General features: G+C 39.5%; 1 protein-coding gene across 5 annotated transcripts in view; it reads right to left on the reverse strand.

Moving 5' to 3' along the window:
• Positions 1 to 4,220: 4,220 nt before the first annotated feature.
• Positions 4,221 to 19,698, reverse strand: part of SLC17A5 (solute carrier family 17 member 5) — a 51,375-nt gene continuing 35,897 nt past the window's right edge. For 3 of the 5 annotated variants that reach the window (XM_042939176.1, XM_042939178.1, XM_042939175.1), the window contains 2 exons: positions 12,200 to 12,290; positions 6,901 to 8,389 (listed from right to left, as the gene is read on the reverse strand). In XM_042939176.1, the coding sequence (XP_042795110.1) occupies positions 8,252 to 8,389; positions 12,200 to 12,290 (229 nt within the window). In that variant the 3' untranslated portion in view covers positions 6,901 to 8,251. Of the gene's footprint in view, positions 4,525 to 6,900; positions 8,390 to 12,199; positions 12,291 to 19,698 lie in introns of those variants that run through there. The other 2 variants (XM_042939174.1, XM_042939177.1) reach the window with 2 other exon arrangements.

Below are 19,698 nucleotides of genomic sequence, written 5' to 3' on the forward strand. Positions count from 1 at the left end.
TCTGCTCTCCTTATGGACAAGAATTTTCATCTCTCCATATCCTTTGCTAATACTTGGTACCATCAAACTTTCTAATTTTTGCTGATCTGGTGGGTCTAAAGTAATATCTCATTACAGTTTTAGTTTACATTTCTTCTTGTTTCTATAATTACTAGGGAGTTTGACCTTTTGTCCATGTAATGGTTTGATATCTGGTGCTCTGTTAAGTGAGTGGTCTATTCATCCATCGTTGGATCATTTTTCTCTTGGGTTTTCTGACTTTTTCTTGTTGACCTGCAGGAACTCTTTGAATATTCTAGATATTAATCTCTTATACTGACAAGATGTTGCAATCTCTCCTCTAGTCTGTCATCCATTTACTTTGGTATCTTCTGCTGAACACAAGTGCTTAATTTAATATAGTGAAATCCGTATAATTTCCCCCTATTTCTAGGCTCTAAAGATATTTTCCAATCTTTTTTTCTATTTAGTTTCTAATTTTACATTGCTACTATTAACAGATCTTTTTCTATGTATTTATCAACACATACATAATTTGGTAACAAAAATAAGATAAAACAATGTATATTGTTAGGTAATTCTCTTCCTCCAACAAAATGTATGGACTTTCTCCTATATTTCTATCCAGATCTTTCTCACTTTTTATTGATTTTATTTTATTTTTTAATGTTTATTTATTTTTGAGGGGGGGGACAGAGAGAGAGAGAGAGAGAGAGAGAGAGCAAGTGGGGGAGGGGCAGAGAGAGATGAGACCCAGAATCTGAAGGAGGCACCAGGTTCTGAGCTTTCAGCACAGAGCCTGATGCAGGGCTTGAACTCATGGACCTCGAGACCATGACCTGAACCGAAGTCTGACGCTTAACTGAGCCACCCAGGTGCCCCAGATCTTTCTCCCTTTTTAATGGCTGCATAACATTCTCTTCTATGAATATACCATACTTATTTAACAATTTCTTTATTGATGGAAAATTGACAATATTCCAAAAAAAAAAAAATGCTTAGTGCTTGTTCAAGTATTTTTTAGGCTAGATTACTTTAAAGTAGGATTGCCAGTTCAATGAATATATTGATTTAACTTTGACTTACTGAGAAATTACTTCACAAAAATGTTGTAATGTTTTTTATGCCCATCACCAGTGTTCAGACATGATTTCTAATGGAGACAGTATAGCATAGGATTAAAGAGAGTCTGTAGTAACAACAGAGAAACCTGATTTCAATCTTATCTCTGCCACTTAGCTGTGTGACTTTCCAGTTTCCTCATCTGTAAAGGTGGATCTAATACGTACACGATAGGGCTGTGGGGAGAATTCAGTCCATGTTGCATGTAGAGCCCTCATACAGTACCACACACCAAGTCTCTACTCTAGGATATTTATAAGTATTGTTATTTATAATATTATAATACTAGATGATACTTCTATACCCAATTTTGAACACATCTTCACTATTTCCTCAAATAATTTAGTTTTTATTCAGTTGACAGTCTCAGTTAGTCCTGGTTCAATCCATTCCACCCTCTTATTCTTCTTTCCAATCTCCTCAGACTTTGGAAGAATGGAGACTCGGAAAATTTAATAATGTGCACCTCGTGCCTGCTTGCTCCTCTGGTCAGTCTAAACCTGATGAGAGAAAACCCACCATTACTCCTCATCAGCCTCGTTGTGTTCCGTCTTACTCTGTGGGTCAAAAATCAAGGGCAGAAAGAGGGTCTGGTGTGTGAGAGACCCTCCCAGAAAGAACAGAAGCCAGGGGCATGGGCAGTGGCTCTCCAGTTACCATTCGTGCTATAGTAAACATTGAAAATGGGTGATGGTTAGAGCCCTCACTGGAAGGGGAGCCTTTCACAGATGCAGAAATGAGGAAAGTGTGGGAGAGGAGGTATGGAAAAGAAAGGGTAAGTTTTTGGACTTATTTTTCTCTCCTACATTCTGAACTTTCACTTCCCAATGGGAACTGAGGTCCCCCCCAATTCTTGCTTCCCATCCCATAATTTTTTTAAGTTTATTTATTTATTTTGAGAGACAGAGGGAGAGAGAGAGAATCCCAAGCAGGCTCTGAGCTGTCAGTGCAGAGCCCCATTTGGGGCTTGGTCTCATGAACCGTGAGATCATGACCTCAGCCGAAATCAAGAGTCAGACACTCAACCAACTGAACCACCCTGGCCGCCATCCCCCATCCCGTTATTTGAAATAATAAGGTTTATGGAACCAAGAATAGAAGATCAACAGCTCTCCTGGAGGGAGTCTATTTTTCAGTAGCAGCACAGAGAGGAAGGGTTGGTCTGTCACACCACACCAGTGTCCTAATCATTGAAAATTTCAAACTAGTATGTGAGTAGAAATAATGAGTTCAATGTTTTCACAGAAGCAACCGAATTGTGTCCTGGCTTAAGTTTATAGAAAACATTAAAAAAAAAAATCTGTAGTCCTATAGAACAAACATGGAACAATTAAATATTCCCTAAAATCACACATAGGGCAAAGATAATGATATAAGATTCCTAGCTGGAGTCGCTTTGAGGCAGGGCTAATTTTACAACTGAGGAGAAGGTAAGAATCTTAAATGTGCCCTTATGCACATGGCTTCTTATAAGAATCTTTTAAATTAATAAGCAACAATTTTGTTCTTCAAATCATTATTTGATTCTGTTCTAGGGACAGATATTAAGGAATTTTTCTTTGGCCTGATATAATAGTTAAAGCCAGTGGGCTTATTTGGTTGAATTTGGCATTGGGAGGCTGAGTCCCTGTAAGGGCCAAGGACCTCTCCATTAACAAGTCTGATCCCAACTTTAAATAGGTCTTGTCCCTGCATTTGCAAGGTGATTGTGAATATTGAGGTGGTGGTGTATGTGGCAGTTTTGGTCTGTGATTGGTATAAATGTATTGGTCTCTGTGATTCTCTATAGCTGGTGATGATCACCAAGAGAATCCTGTGAATGCCCCAGGATCAACTTCCTTCCCCTGACAAAAGAACAGCCCAAAGCTCTGCAGACATCTCAAGTATCATCTTGGTGTTAAAAAAAAAAAAAAGTGTTTTATAACAGAGAGCCCGTAGGTAATTTATCCAATATGCACATTTGAAGTTTGTGTAACAGCTTCCTGATACTTCACACAGAACAGTTCTTGAGCCTTAAAAAGACTAGACTATGTATCCTACCCAGATCACCTTCAATCTCAACCAAAGTTCCATGGCAAGCTCGAGTTTCAGACTGGGGAGCCAGCGTGAAGTCGTTAAAACGCTTCAAACCCGGGCTATTTGTGGTGCTCTACAGGAAGACAGGGGTCAAGACGCACACTTAATGTGACAGGCCATGACTCGTTTGAAATGCTAGCATATTTCAGGAGCTTCTGCCAAAAAGAGCACTTCAGGAAAAGATTTAATGCGATATTCAGGATGGTAAGGTTCTCCCTGCCCGAAGTGCAGCCTCTTAGCACGAAGGCGCGAGTAAGGGGAAACAGGGCATTTAAATGCTTTTCAGCTCAGTTGTGCATTAATGGCTTCTCACTTTACTAGCACAGGACTGGCAGTGACGTGGAACTTCTAAGTTTCCTCCTCCTGCAACATCAAGATAAAGTGAAAGTAAACAGGCGCTTGGAAAGTTACTAGTGTTTTTCCTCATCAAAGCACATGAAAAAGGGTGGCAGAAAATTTATTACATTTCTTTTGTTTTCAGTAATGGGTGTACTTACAGCATTTCATAGCTGGAGCTTCTAGAAGTGTTTTCTTTTCTTTTCTTTTTTTAAAAAATTTAATGTTTATTTATTTTTGAGAGAGACAGAGTGCAAGTGGGGGAGGGGCAGAGAGAGAGAGAGGGAGACACAGAATCCAAGGCAGGCTCCAGGCTCTGAGCTGTCAGCACAGAGCCCGATGCGGGCTCAAACCCACAGTCCATGAGTTCATGACCTGAGCCGAAGCCGGATGCCCAACCAACTGAACCACCCAGGCGCCCCTAGAAAGTGTTTTCTCTATTACTCTCTTAGAGCACAAACTTTTTATATTTGTCTTTTCTGCTTATGGTTACTCTAAAAGGCAGAGGCATCTGAAAAGGCTTTGTGATCCATCTTAATTTACATTTCTAGGAGAGAGATAATTTATTCTTTAACTGAAATTAGACATTGACCCCAGGTCTATGCCTCAGAGGCAGTAACTGGTGCTTTTCCAGAGATGAATGAGGCCACTTCCTATGGTGCTCTTCCTGCCTTCAAATTTAAATACTCTTACCAATATTTTCCTGTCGAGGGCGTTTTATTTAGAACAGTGGTAAACTGCCCTTAGAGAAGAGATTATTTACCTTGCAATAGGGTCTAAATTCAAACATGTCTATTTCCGATTTCTTGAAAATGAAACAGGCTGAAGCGAGGACATTACAATGGTTAATACAAACTGCTGACTTCAGTGTTTGTCTCCATTTCTTTCATAACTCTGCTTCTCAAGGTTAGCCGGCACACTCATTTCCACTGGATTTGATTGTTGGGTGGATAATGATGTTTTTACATGGAAGGTTTCAAAGGCTGGAATCTATGAAGGAAAATGTTTGATAAATCACAATGGGAGCTCAATGAGTGAAGGGATTTGCTTTTCCTCGCTGTTGTATCCCTGGTGCCAAGAACAAAGCCTTGCTTGTAATGAAGGCTCAATAAATATTTGTTGCATAACTGGCAGAAATATTTTGCTTATCTAGAACTAAACTATTCTCAAATACATACTTTCAAAGCCATTTACCAATGACTGCCGCTTACACCTTATTTTGAGGTTAGCATTATCGTTTCTTCTTTAAAAGGTGTTGGTGTTGGCACGTTTATTTCACTTTGTTTTTTGAGAAAAAGAACATATTGAAAAGAACAACATAGGAGATGAAAATTTCGATGTATAGCCCATTTAGCCAAAGGGTGATTTACTAAACATTTATTAAGCAACTAAAATATTAAGACAAAGCATGTATTGTTACAAGGGAGACCATGCTGAGATGAATCAAATCAAGATGCTTGCGATGACTCTAATAGGGAGATTGGCCACGAACAGTATTCATCTGTATTATAAAGAAAAGGCCATTCAGAAGAAAGGGGACCAAGGAGTGACTTCAGGAAGGCCTGCAGGGAGAGAAAGGACTGTGTCAAATGCATATCGGTATACCCTTATTGCCTAGGAAAGAGTAGATATCCCTGTTTGCTGAATGAATGAATGAATGAATGACCTCCTCCTCAAAACTGAGGCTGAGTCCTTGAGTTTAAAATATAGAAAAAACTCAAAATAAATAATATGATGTTTCAGTGGATCAGAGGAAGAGACCACATCTAGGTCAGGGAGAATGTAGGAAGTCAAGTGTCATGAAGGAGGTGGAGACGAAGAGTGAGTTTCTAGGTCCAAGGAGTGAAATTGGTAAAGGTATGGAGGGGAGGAAAAATGGAGAGCAGATGGGGGAAGGGTTAAGTAGTTGTAGCTGGATGTAGCTGGTGGATGTGTGCTGGGAGATGGAGCAGGTGGGCCTGGGAGTTAGGAGGGTAGGCTGCTGGGTGGTTTACTGGGCAGCTAGTAAGGGGAGCTAGGGGCTTCAGCTTGGGGGAGCATCCTGATCAGGCAGATGAGATGTGTTGGGACCAATGACCCAGCATGGGTGGAAGTTGGGCAGAAGATCAGATTCAAGGCCACTTAAACTTTTTTATTCCAGGTGGAAACAAAAGTCACAGAGATCTTATTTAGAAGATGGGAGAGGGATTTAAACAAATCCCAGAGACTTGAAAAACTGGAATGGAAAAGACATGTGGTTAATTATACACTGGTATGGGGGTAGGGTGGGAGAGGACAGAGGAGGAAGAATGCTCCTAACAAGAATAAGGAAGTGGTGGATTTTGTTGGAGACGGGGGTAAGGGAGAGAGGTTGGATTTACAAAAGTCCTAAGTGTAGAGAAGAGAGCCAGTGGGGATGTCCGGTGAGCAGTTAAAAACCTGGTGGTGATTACACAGTAGTTTGAGCAACGGGTGTTTTGTTTCTTGTTTCTTTAAAGTGATGTTTTTATTTGAACAGTTATACTGCCACATTTGGTAAAGGGAAAACTAATTCTCTGTCCTACCCCTGTTTGCCTATTTTTCTCGCTTCAGAGGTAACCTGTTTCCAGTTTCTTGAGTATCATTGTAAAGATATTCTGTATGTATCTGTTTTTTTTTTTTGTTTCCGGAGAATTTTATGGGTTTTTTTTTTAATGTTTATTTATTTTTTGAGGGAGAGAGGAAGAGAGAGAGTGTGTGAGCAGGAGAGGGGCAGAGAGAGAGAGAGGGGTACAGAGGATCCAGAGAGGGCTCTGCACTGACAGCAGGGAGCCTGATGTGGGGCTCAAAGTCATTAACCGTGAGATCATGACCTGAGTTGAAGTCGGACGTTCAACCGACTGAGTCACCCAGGCACCCCCTGTATTTTTGTTTTTAAAGGCTAGAGAAGACTTGAGTGTTCTTGAGACAGAAGGAAAAGAACAAGAAGAGAGGTAGAGATTGAAGAAGCAGGAATTACAGAGGAATTACTGAAGCAAGGTCTTAGAGGAGGTAGGAGAGGATACAGTCTGTGGTGTAGGCATACCCTTTGGGGAGAAGAGCGGGTCCTTTGCAGAACTAGGAAGGGCAGGTTGAGGGCAACAAAGATTTCTTTTTTTTTTTTAAATTTTTTTAAACATTTATTTATTTTTTGAGACAGAGAGAGACAGAGCATGAACGGGGGAGGGGCAGAGACAGAGGGAGACACAGAATCGGAAGCAGGCTCCAGGCTCTGAGCCATCAGCCCAGAGCCTGACGCGGGGCTCGAACTCACGGACCGCGAGATCATGACCTGAGCCGAAGTCGGACGCTCAACCGACTGGGCCACCCAGGTGCCCCGGGCAACAAAGATTTCTAATGCTGGATCACTTAGAGGGCCTTGGCTTGGTGATGGCACAGAGGCACCTAGAGGTAGACTGGTGGTTTGAGGAAGATGGTAGAGATGTGAAATAGCCACTCTAGACACTAGAAGCTACCATAGAACTGTCAGATCCAAAAATCCATCCAAAAATGTTTAATTTTGATGATTTATAAAAGAAACATCACCATAGCAACTTAAAGCTATTTACAAATTTAAAAATAAATGTATCCACATCATATTACATCAAACAGTTTCAGTTAAAATGTTACAGGTAGTGTCGAACAAACATAAAAAAACATAAATCAAGTTCTAAATCACATGAATGCCCTCGAAGCATGCTCAAAAACCACTGGAAGATGGTCAGGTAAAAACTGGAAAATGTGATTCAGGAGCCGGAAGTAAGGATGATTACACCACCGGTTGTAGGCCAGAAGCTTACATGTAGTCAAATGGAAAAAAATGTGAGAATTAAAAAAAAAATTTTAAGAAATTATTCTTGTGGAAGCCCATAGAACACAGGACTTGGAAATTTCTATTTTAATCCATGAGAAGGTAGTTCCAATCAAGGGTGATATTGTTTGTGGTTAAGTGGGCATCACACCGTCTTTTTGCAGGTTACATGCCAAGCCGTATTCCAGTGAGCTGGGGAGGGGGAAGTGTGAGGACGCGTCAGACCACGGCGGCGGGTCTTGCTGCCTGGGTCTACTCCGCTTTATCTACACGTTAAGAGCCCCCTGGGGGAAGAACGCCATCTGAAGGGTTGGCACTGACCCTGGTCTTGGGCGCTGCCTCTGATAAATGCTGGGCACTGTCCCTGAAGCCAGGGAGGGAATGCTCGGCGGCTGCCTGGGCATGCTTCCCTCAGCCTGGCTGCCAGGCCAAATTATACAGCGGTTGGCAGCTCCGTGGAGATGCTGCAGTCTGAGACCTAAGTGTCCGGGATTGCTGCCGACAAATCATTCTTATGAGGAAAGTGGTCAAAAACAGGTGTTTGCCACGACCTGAGAATTATTACCTAGTTTAATTAAGCAAAGGTATAGAGGGGTCCACTTCAGCTCATTCCTTTATGTATGGCCCTTAGAATAAGCACAACTCCCCTCCTTTATATCACCTGATTTACAGCCAGATGCGTGACCCTCAAGTGTAAGTTCCAGGATACGTGTTATTAATAATTAAAAATAGTTAATTTTACCAATCTGGCAACTTGTGACATTTCATGATTACAAGCCTTAAAAATTTAATACAAGTACAATTTTTTCTTATACATACAATGCATACACATTAAAATATCAAAGGCACTTTTAGGTTACATGATCAACAAAAATACATTAATAGAAACAGGATAATTTATTGGTTGCTTCAGTTTCTGTGTCCATGTTGATCATTGAGAGCCCAGTTTTGCACTTCACCTTTGCCGAATAGCGTGAAGAAAATGGCACCAAACACATTAATAGCAGCGGCGATATAGAAAACGGTTTGCCATTCGCTAATTGTGTTCTATAGAAAGGAAAACATGCAGATGAAAAAGAACTTTGCTTACAGTCCACTTTATAGAAAAGGTGGTGTCACAAGACTGTTACAACACTAGTGCTAATCATAAAAGCCCCATGCTGGAAACACCCCAAATGTCCACAGTAAAAATGTGGTCTATTTGTTCAACAGAATATTATACATGATGAAAATGAATGAGCTACAACAACATCGATGCACCTCACCAACAAAACGTTAAGCGGAAGAAGCCAGACATAAAAGAGCACGTATTGAGGGACTGTTTTATATAATATTCCATTATATAAAAGCTCAAAATCACACACACAAAACTATAATCTATAGTGTTAAAAGTCAGAGTAGAGGCTCCTCTTGGTAGGGAGATGGGGGAATGGCAGCAAAGAGTACCTGGAGGCTTTGCACGAGAGGTAACGTTCTGTTTCTTGACTGGGTGCTGGTTACACCAGTTATTAACTTTGTGAAAATTCATCCAACTGTATGCTTAGGATTTGTGTATTTTTTAAATACTGTAATGCTTCAATAAAAAGCTTACTCAAAATAAAACGTGTGGCATGTCTTTCCACATGCATTGCTAGGAAAGTACTCATCTCCCAAGTTCTCAGGTGGAGGTATAAAGGGCAGATCAAGTAAGGATGAGTTAAGATGAACTTTGAAGTTCAAGTTTGAGGCCTGGCACACAGAGTTCTTGAATGGCACACAAAACAGGACACGTGTGGGATTTGCCAGTTAAGAGATCAACAAAACACAATTGTTCAGTGTATAATCCAGTGGTATAAAAACATTAGGCAGTTAGCTAATTTCTGGGTCATGTGACTAACTTACAACCACTTTTTGGATTTTGCAATGTCAGTCTAACCAGAATGCTACATTTGCAGCATTTAAAAAAGAAAAAACAAGTAGTGGAACTGGTAACGGGAAAGAAAAAAGAAAGGCACTAGGAGGCTAGTATGAGGTCATTCATTTAGGAAAAAAGGAAAGTCATGGAGAAAGAAAGCACTCTGCTGTTAAGTTATACTTATCTGAGATGCATGTATTTGGGGAAAAAAAAATCTTAGAAATTCATTGCAAAATTTAGTAACTATTTAGTATGTGAACAATGTGGTTTTTATTTGTACTTGACTCATTCCACAAAGTTTTTGAGGCAGTGCAGTAATTTTTAATTGTGAACAAACAATTGTAAAGGCAAATATGTGTTTTTCCTCTTAAAAAATATTCTTTTAATAACATTAAACAAATGCTATGATAGCATATCCAAAATTCAGTTCAGTTCCCACTTTACATTCAAGACTTTAACTAAAGAATCCAGATTTCCCTAGCAGAAATGCTACAATTATCCATAATAAGTAAAATTAATACATGGTAGTATGTTGACTTAAGTTTGTGTGTGCCACAATGCTCCATGAAGATAAGGTTAAACGTTTCTGATGTGTCCATATATATTATATATTTTTTGATGTGTCTATAACGAGACACAGAATTTTAGGGGAAAAAAAAACTTTCCCAACATCCCTATTTAAAAAAATTTTTTTCAACATTTATTTATTTTTTGAGAGAGGGAGGGAGGGTGGGAGAGGGAGAGAGGGGGAAAGAGAGAGAGAGAGAGAGAGAGAGAGAGAGAGAGAGACAGGAGTATAAGCAGGGGAGGGTCAGGGAGAGAGGGAGACACAATCTGAAGCAGGCACAGGCTCTGTCTGAGCTGTCAGCACACAGCCCAACACGGGGCTTGAACCACTTATTGTGAGATCATGATCTGACTAAAGTCGGACACTTAACTGACTGAGCCACCCAGGTGCCCCTCAACATCCCTTCCTATTAAATGAGAGAAAACAGTAATGAGGAGGCACCGATTCATTCAAGTAGGGAATTAGAAATGGTGGGAGCAGACAAGAAATAGGAACACTGTGGTGAACACATATAAGTCTGAAATCAGTATATTTGGCAATAAAAAAGTTTGTAAGCGTATCCTGAAATTCTAAGGATTAGATGGTGTTGATTTGATTACAGAGACAAAGAATTAAGTCTCTTTTACACATGTAGAGTCAGCGTCTTGTTGAAGAATATATTTCATCAGGTGTTACATTGTTTTAAACAGTAGAAAACTGGAGTTGGAGGTCACTGATTTTTATTTCTTGCATGGGTGGGCAACTTTTACAGGGCCGAGTCTCTGCTTACTGATGTGGCGCCATGCTGCCTCCCTGCTCGAGGCCAAACCAGCCTTGGGCCCCTGGAGGGCTCAGTGCCCTTCCTGCACCCCATCCACTCCTCTAGGGCTCCTTCTCCACAGACTGCGTGTTCTCTCCCCTGTACCTACAGCACTCTGCACACATTTTTTTTCTGCAGCATTTGCCATACTGTACTTTATTTGATTACATACAATCTCTAAATGATGAGTTTCTCAAGCATAGAAGCTTGTCATTTTGCCTTTGGATCCTCAGTATCTGGCATATTAATAAGCACTCAAAAATGCCTACTTAGGGGCACCTGGGTGGCTCAGTCGGTTGAGTGTTCGACTTTAGCTCAGGTCATGATCTCACAGTAAGTCGTTCAAGCCCTGTGTGGGGCTCTGTGCTGACAGCTCAGAGCCTGGAGGAGCCTGCTTCGGATTCTGTGTCTCCCCTCTCTCTGCCCCTCCCCCACTCATACTCCGTCTATGTCTCTCTCTCAAAAATAAACATTAAAAAAATTTTAATAAAAAAAATCTTAACAGGGGCGCCTGGGTGGCTCAGTTGGTTGAGTGTCTGACTTCGGCTCAGGTCATGATCTCATGGCTCGTGAGTTTGAGCCCCATATCGGGCTCTCTGCTGACAGCTCAGAGCTGGGAGCCCGCTTTGGATTCTGTGTCTCCCCCTCTCTCTGCCCTTCTTCTCTTGCACTCTTTCTCTTTCTCAAAAAATGAATAAACATTAAAAAAAAAAAAAAAGAAATGCCTGTTCAATCCATGTTTGACTATTTCAGGGCTCACTAACTCATAAGGTAGCCCATTCCATATAGTAGACAGCGTTAAGCAGGAAATTTTCCTGTTGTGTCCTCATTACTTCTCTCCATCTGTCTTTGTGGAACTGCTGAGAAGAAGTCACCATCTTTTGTGTGGTAGTCCTTCAATATGTGAAGCTACCTATCATGTCTTCACAAGTCTTCTGCTTCTGTCAGTATTTGTCATTTTACCTGATATTTATTCATTTGCACATGACCTCCTGACATCTCTCTCACCTTTGTGGACCCACTTCTTGAATAATTTTACATAAGCAAACAATTTTTATTTGTTCAAACCAAAGACACAAGATACTGTATAAAATCATGACTTCGAAGTACATGTGCGGTGTCAGCTACATTTTCACTGAATTTAGTTCTGTTGTTCTAAAATCCAAAGAGTGTTCTTTGAAAATAGACTTCCCTATCCATTAGGGCATTTAGCTTTTTGTTGATATAAGGAATTTCATAAGAATAAACACTCAAGGGTGCCTGAGTGGCTCAGTCAGTTGGGCTCCAACTTTGGCTCAGGTCATGGTCTCATGGTTCTTGGGTTTGAGCCCTGCATCAGGCATTGTGCTGACAGCTCAGAGCCTGAAGCCTGCTTTGGATTCTGTGTCTCCCTTTCTGCCTGCCCCCCGCCCCCCCCCCCCCATGCTCTGTCACTCTCTCAAAAATAAATGAACATTAAAAAAAAAAAGTAAAAAAAGAAAGAATAAATATTCAGAATTTTACTCTTAATTAAAATACACTCAACTTTGACACAGATGTGCAGGTTCAAATGAACTATGTAGACCTTTGTAGTTTATAAGCAAATTATCTACTTACATCAGGGGTCAGACTTTTAGCAATGACAGGTCCAACCATTCCTGGAATAGTGGCAAATGTATTTGTGATGCCCAGGAGGATACCAGCATACCTGCAGAAACATTTTCATAGAGGTTTATTATTGTGTTATACATTTAAGTAGTTTCTTTCAATAGATAGCTGTACTATTTCCAGAATATGCTGTATTCTTGTGAAATTTTATGTCTAAATGAAATGTCTTACTAAGTTGGACTGAATATATTTTGAATATATTTAGCTGGCGAAACATTTGCATTTCAATAGTTAATTAGCATTCTAACATTATATAGGGGAATGCAAGCCACTAAAATGATCCTTTTTATAGTGATTTAGAAAAGTGTTGAGATTGATTTTTATACATGACTATATTAGATAGGAAGCTTGATACATCTTAAGGTTTTTTAGTAAAAAGAAATTATTTCTTGGTTACAAAATCTATTTCAGTGTTGAAAATTTGAAACAAATTAAGAAGAAAATAAAATTACCTATAGTCCTTTCATATAGAGATAATCAACATTAACACTTTGGTAAATATCCTAATTATTTTTGTTCATAACATATAATTCTATAGCTTACTTGTTCTGCTTATAATGTATCTGCTTATAGCTAAGTCCTTACACACTATCCCAGAAGTAGACAAGTTTGGTATACATTGTGTGTGTGTGTGTGTGCGTGTGTGTGTGTGTGTATGTGTGTAACAAAAAAAATGCATTTCTTAAAAAGTTTATTTATTTATCTTGAGAGAGAGAGAGAGAGAGAGAGAGAGAGAGAGAGAGAATCTCAAGCAGGTTCCATGCTATCAGTTCAGAAGACCTATACAGGGCTCAATCTCACAAACTGCGAGATCATGACCTGAGCCAAATCAAGAGTCAGTTGCTCAACTGACTGAGCCACCCAGGTGCTGCAAAAATGCTTTTTTAATAAACACAGAAAAAGTTGATTTATTTTAAGGGTAAAGCTTAGAGGAGTCAGATATTCTTACCTATGTTTAGGTGCAAATCTTTAAAGAAAGAATTCCTGCTTGTATTTGGGAAACACTAGTGATCTGCTGACTTCTCCAATACATAAAGAATCTATGTAGACTGAGGAAGGCTAAATGAAATGCTTATCATTTTATAAAAAGAAGTCATATTGGGGCACCTGGGTGGCTCAGTTGGTTAAGCATCTGGCTCTTGACTTCAGCTCAGGTCATGATCTCATGGTTTGTGAGTTCGAGCCCCATGACGGGCTCTGTGCTGACAGTGCTGAGCCTGCTTGGATTCTCTCTCTCTCCCTTCCTCTTGGCTCTCCCCTGCCCGCCCCCCCCACCCCCAAAATAAATAAACACGGAAAAAAAAGTTATATTGGACTGATAATCAGGAGACCTAAAGATTTGTGACCCCCCAGTTCTACCATTGACCATCTATGTAACCTTGGGCCAGTTAGTGATAGATTATTTCCCTTATCATTCATGGGTTCATCGATGTATACATGTAACATATTTGGTGGTACCACACGAGATCCCCCACAACCCACCAAATATACTAAAATATTAGTTTTGAGTATAACATACACATGGAAATATGTAAAAATTGTAAGTGTAGAGCTTGATGAATTTTTATAAAGTGAACACAACCATGTTGCTAGCACTCGGTCAAGAAACGGAACTTACTGGAATAAACATTTTAAAGGACATTTTACATAAGGTTGAGCTGCCTCTCAGAATGTATAAGCTTTAATTTGAATAATCATAATTTGCCAGGTCATCTCTATTCAAAAACTTAAAAGGATGGTTTAATGCTTACCCTAAAAAGACTATAATCTTTGGCCTGATTGGCAGTGGTCTGGCCCTGGTCCATCTACCCAGCCTTGCCTTATTACCTAGTAGTCTATAATACATAACTTCAGATTCAGACAGCTCTCATTACAGCTGCTCACATCTGCTATGCTCATTCCTGTTAATTATCTCTACTCATACTATACTCAGTATCTGAAATCCACACTCTTTCTGTCCGGTGTTTTATTCCCTTTTATTTTTTGCAGGGCCAGTACATATATGTTCATTCATGCCAACCAGAGAAGTGGCACGTGACTCACAATTGTTTCAGGCTCTGTCCATGGATCCCTGGGGCACTGGCTGCACTGAATACTGGAGCTTTGTCTTACAGAGACTAGTACCTCTCTTGGACATTGGCTTCAAAGGATGTTGACTCCTGATCAGGAATTTCATACGAATGGAATCACACAGCATATAGTCTTTTAAATTATATACTAGGGTTGCTAAACATCCCAACTGTTATGTGTATCAACAGTTTATTCATTTTTTATTGCTCTCTTTTTAATTGAAGAAACTGGGATTCTGTCATACAGATAGTCAGTGCTATGTTCTATATTTGTAGACTGCATTCCTGAGACATCATTTAGCATAATCTTACATTCCCAGTATTTTCTGTATACTGATAGTATCTAGACTCTAGATCACAGAGGGTGCATTAGATTCAGCTTTGATTTTTTAGCAAGAAAATTTAAAGGTGGTGGTGGAGTTAAAAATTGGTTAACTAAATAAATAGCATTTATTAATTTATTTTTCATAAGAATCATCTAGGTATATACAAAGTCCAATTAGAGCTTTTAATTTTTCATGAAATAATCAGTGTTATTATAAAATAAAATTCTGGTTCAAATTAAAGAAGCTTGAAATTTATTAGTTCATATAGTCTTATTGTGGGATACTAAGATTTGTTAGTATTTAGGATCCTCAGTATCTTGGTTGCAGATGACGAATCTGAAATTCCTCTCTCCATTTTGGATATGGACAAGTGCCTACTGTGGGTTGAACTGTGTCCTCCCAAAATTCATATGTTGAGGGCCTAACCCCCCATTGTGACTGTTCTTGGAGATACGGTTTTTAGGAGGTTATCAAAGTTAAGTAAGTGTAGGGTCTTAACCCAATAGGATTAGTGGCCTTATAAGAAGAGGAAGAAAGAGAAATCGCTCTATCTCTGTGAGTATTTACCAAGAAAAGGCTATGTGAAGACACTGAGAGAAGGTGGCTGTAAGCAAGGAAAAGAGCTCTCGCCAGAACCTGACCATGCTGGTACCCTGATCTTGGACTTCCAGCTTCCAGAACGGTGAGCAAATAAACTTCTATTTTTTAAGCTACCTGGTATATGGCATTTTGAATGGCAGTTTGAGTTGACTAATACAGTGCCTAAATAAAGCATCCTGCTGAACTGAATTAAATTATCTACAAATATCAAACATTTTTATGTTCAAAACTCATTCATAGTGGATACAATAACGAAAGCATATGGCACAGGTCTTTTTAGCTTATGCCCTTTAGAGAATGTATCTTAAATTAACCAAGCTTGGCAGAACCTGTCTTTTTTTTTTTTTTTTTTTAAACCATTAACACCTTGCCAGTAGGAGGAACTGACTGTAATGCTGCCAGGCGTTTTCAGTGACAGATATTAAGTGCAGATGAATGCTGTGAAATTCTAAATGTCAGCACCAAGAAACTCATTCAGGTATTTCTATTACACTTGGCCAGGAAGGGCCATGAAAGATTGATGGCTATTTGGAAAAAAACATGTTGTACAGACTCAGTCTGGATTCTGTGCTGGTGGAATACTAGAATGCTATGGGATTAACAGTTAGAAATCTATCCAATTCCCCGATATCTGGGCAACAAAATCATTCATAGAAAATCTCTATCTCATTCTATAGAAGAAAAGGCTTAGAAAATACTACGAACACATGTGTATGTTATATACATGTTTATTCAAAAATCTCATCTCAGGTATGGCTCTAAGTATTTTATATACATCCCATTTTAATAGTAAAATCTACTCCATGAGGTAGGGATTGATATCTCCTTTCTACAGATGAAGGAAGATTGTAAAATGTTACCCAATTTGTCTGATTCCAAATCAGTACTTAATATTACAAGGTTAAAATCTATAACATTGCCTTCTTAACAACATAGTCGTCACTGAATTCAATCTGTAGGGAATGCCAGTTTTCTCATGCTTAATTTTTTACCATAAGCTCCAGTGCTGAATGCTTAAAAGTCTGTGGTCCTCAACTGTTCCTGTTCTAACTATCAGAGCGCTTCCCTGTGCATGGACAGACACTCAGCTGTTACCAAAGAAAAAGGAGCTAAGCAACATCATGGTCATAAAATATATAATCCCCCAGTTAACCAAGAGGTGGAGAACCAGAAACAGCTAGTATCCTTTGAATCAAGAAATTCTAGTTGGAAAGCTCATCTGAAGGGTTGAATCAAAATATAAGGGGGGGAGGGATAATTTTGACTTTGATGAGATTACATTTGTACAGCTATATACTTTTAAAAGTTACCTATGTTGTTCATATACATACATATGTTGATCACAACCACAAATCTGGTGCTTACATGTACTTACCACTCTTCTAACAACTATTTGTTGGTATCACTTATGTTACTAAACTGTTTAGTTTCATACCATATCTAGATAAATGTCTTTTTTGACTTATGACTCACAAAATGCCAGGGCTCGAACAGATGTGAAGTTTAGCCATTCATCTGATGCTTGAAGCCCAGTTCTGGGATCCTGCCTGCACAACATCCAGTATATGCTTCAGGACATGATTTTATCACCCTCCACGCCAGCAGAAGCTTACACAGATGCAAACAAGGGCCATGTTACTTTCATGTTTGTGTCTTCAACATTTGGTACAGGGCCTGGCACAGTGTTTGTTAAATGACTAGATCCATTAGTCAGCATGCTATGACACTGAAATGTAGTAATTACATATCTACCTAATTGTACAACCAATTCATCTTTTCCATCCTATCCAAAAGGATTATCATGGGAGATCTAGTTGAAATCCTGATATACTAAATATACTGTATTCTCTTTATGTCTGAGGCTAGAAATGTTGAGAAATCAGACCACTTTGCTATTTTGACTGTTAGTGATCTACTGTTATCTCGTTAGTAATCAATATTTTCTTTTCTAAGAGCTTACCAATCATCCCTTTAATATTTTACTTGGATTGATTTGTGACTCTGGTCATGGCACCTGACTCAAAGTTTGCCAGAAAATAATAGTTTATTGCATTATGTCCAGGTACACTTATTACATTATGAGCTAAGTGTATATACGAGTGTATGTGTGTTCTATTTTTTTCACAACAATCTTCCAAGGTAGGTACCATGTATATTTGGTTTTGTTCCTTCCCAGAAGCTCCTGCCAGATTCCAGAGCTTCTGATGGATGGAGGGCACCTGATAAATCCTGAACTACATTTCAGCTCCATGAAATGGAGTGGGTAGCTTACTGCCTTCTTTCTGGCTAGCTGGCTGGTGAGCCAATTTTATGTTCCTTACAATTTTTACTTCTTATATTTATTTACTTAATTTTATAATAAACTCACATAAACTGAGGCAACCAGAATATGTCTGTTCTTGGCTATGAGTTCTTTTCCCTGAGTTCTCAAAATAACTATTAGGCAGTGACCAATTTTTAAGATTTTTGAGAGACAATGATGTAGCAGAAAGATCCCTGGACTATGTTGTTGAGACCTAAATTCAAGTCTGCCATTTACTAGCTGTGACTTTGGAAGCCACATAAGTCCTCTGTACCTGAGTTTCTTCATCTTCAAAATGAGTTCTTTGTGTGTGGTGAGTGTTACCAATGGCCTTCTCCGTATCCATTCCCATGAGCTATGGGGAACATCGACTCTCACCTCTAACTTTAGAGTGGGTGCTAATTGTCCTAAAGTCAAATGGTATTCCCTTGGCCATAGGAGTGGTTCAGGGGATGAATATGTGATTTGGTTTAGTTCAGTCAAAATGAAGCCTAGGACTTAACTTCCATGGTGGAGAGAGGAAAATATCTTTTCCTTTTTTCTTCTTCTTTAAATGTTTATTTATTTTGAGGGGGGGAGGGATAGAGAGAGAGAGAGACAGAGAATCCTAAGATAGCGCAGATGCAGGGCTCGAACCCACAAACCATGAGATCATGACTTGAGCCAAAATCAAGAATCAGAGGCTTAACAGACTGAGCCACCCAGGGTCCCCAATCCTTTTCTTTCTTGACTGATGTAAATAAAGAAGGATGTAATTCTGGTTGTTACTGGCAATTATTTCATTGTGTGATTTTACAAGCATACCCAGCCTTATAGTTTTTTAAAACTATTATGAAAGTTAGAGAGTGGAAAAGAAAGGAGTTTTTGGTAATATTAGTGGACAGCTGATGTAAATGCTTTCCTGAAGCCAGATGTCTCTGGACTTTACACTAAAGCGAATCAATAGATTTTGCTGTTCAGCCAGCCTGAATTAGACATCTTTTGTGCCCAAATTCTCAATTCCCATATCCCTTTGAGTGTTCATCAGCCCTCAGCTTGTTATAATTTCAAGCTTAGACCAATCCAACAGCATAATTTTAATACTACACTTGGGCTGCTGAACACCACTGAAAGAACATCTCTGTAAAATAGAGTACAAAATTTATCTCCAATCACAGCTGATCCTCATTAATGGCAAAAATCCCTTCAATGAGTTCTTAGTGACGATTTTCCTGGGTAGTTAGTTTGAACTTTTATGATTCTCAAGTCTTTTATTCCACCTGTCTTCTTTCTTAGTCTCAGCAATGAACCTGACTCCCATGTCAAAAAGAAATCAAAGACGAACAGTTAAGATTTTTCAATTAGTTATCTACTGCTTCACTATAAATTACTTCAAACTTAGCAACTTTGGACAACAAATATTTATCATCTCACAGGTTCTGTGGGTCAGGAATATAGAAGTGGTTTAGCTGGCTCAGAATCCTCCAATCATGTTGACTGGGGCTGCAGTTACCTGAAGATTGGACTGGGGCTAGAGGATCCACTTCTTTAAAAAAACATCTTTTTTATGTTTATTTTTGAGAGAGACAGAGAGGGTGCGAGTGGGGAAGGGTCAGGGAGAGAGGGGGAGACACAGAATCTGAGGCAGGCTCCAGGCTCTGAGCTGTCAGGCAGAGCCCGTTGTGGGGCTTGAACTCACGAACAGTGAGATCATGACCTGAGCTGACGTCGGATGCCTAACCGACTGAGACACCCAGGCGCACCCCGAGGATCCACTTCTAAGCTCACTTATGTCACTGCTGGCGGTAGTCTCAGTTCCCCCCGATGTGGGTCTTGCCACAGGGCCCCTAAGTGTCCTCCCTACATTACAGCTGAATCATCTGAGACAGAAAGCAAAGAAGTTGCAGTAATGCCTTTTTTGACCTAGTCAGATACCATTACTTTTGCCATATTCATTAGAAACAAGTCACTAAATCTAGTCCACACTCAAGGGGAGGGGAAATAGACTCTTTCTTTCAAAAGGAGAGATGTGGAATTTGTGGACATATTTTAAACCACTACAATTCTCAAGTTCTCATCTCACCTCAAAACTCTTCTTTAATGAAATCCTCTTTACTACCTTCTGTTTCTTCTCATTTGAAAGCTAATCCCTCCACTTGGGACTCTGAATCT

Source organism: Panthera leo, chromosome B2, assembly GCF_018350215.1.
Source record: "Panthera leo isolate Ple1 chromosome B2, P.leo_Ple1_pat1.1, whole genome shotgun sequence".
NCBI classification, from domain to species: Eukaryota; Metazoa; Chordata; class Mammalia; order Carnivora; family Felidae; genus Panthera; species Panthera leo.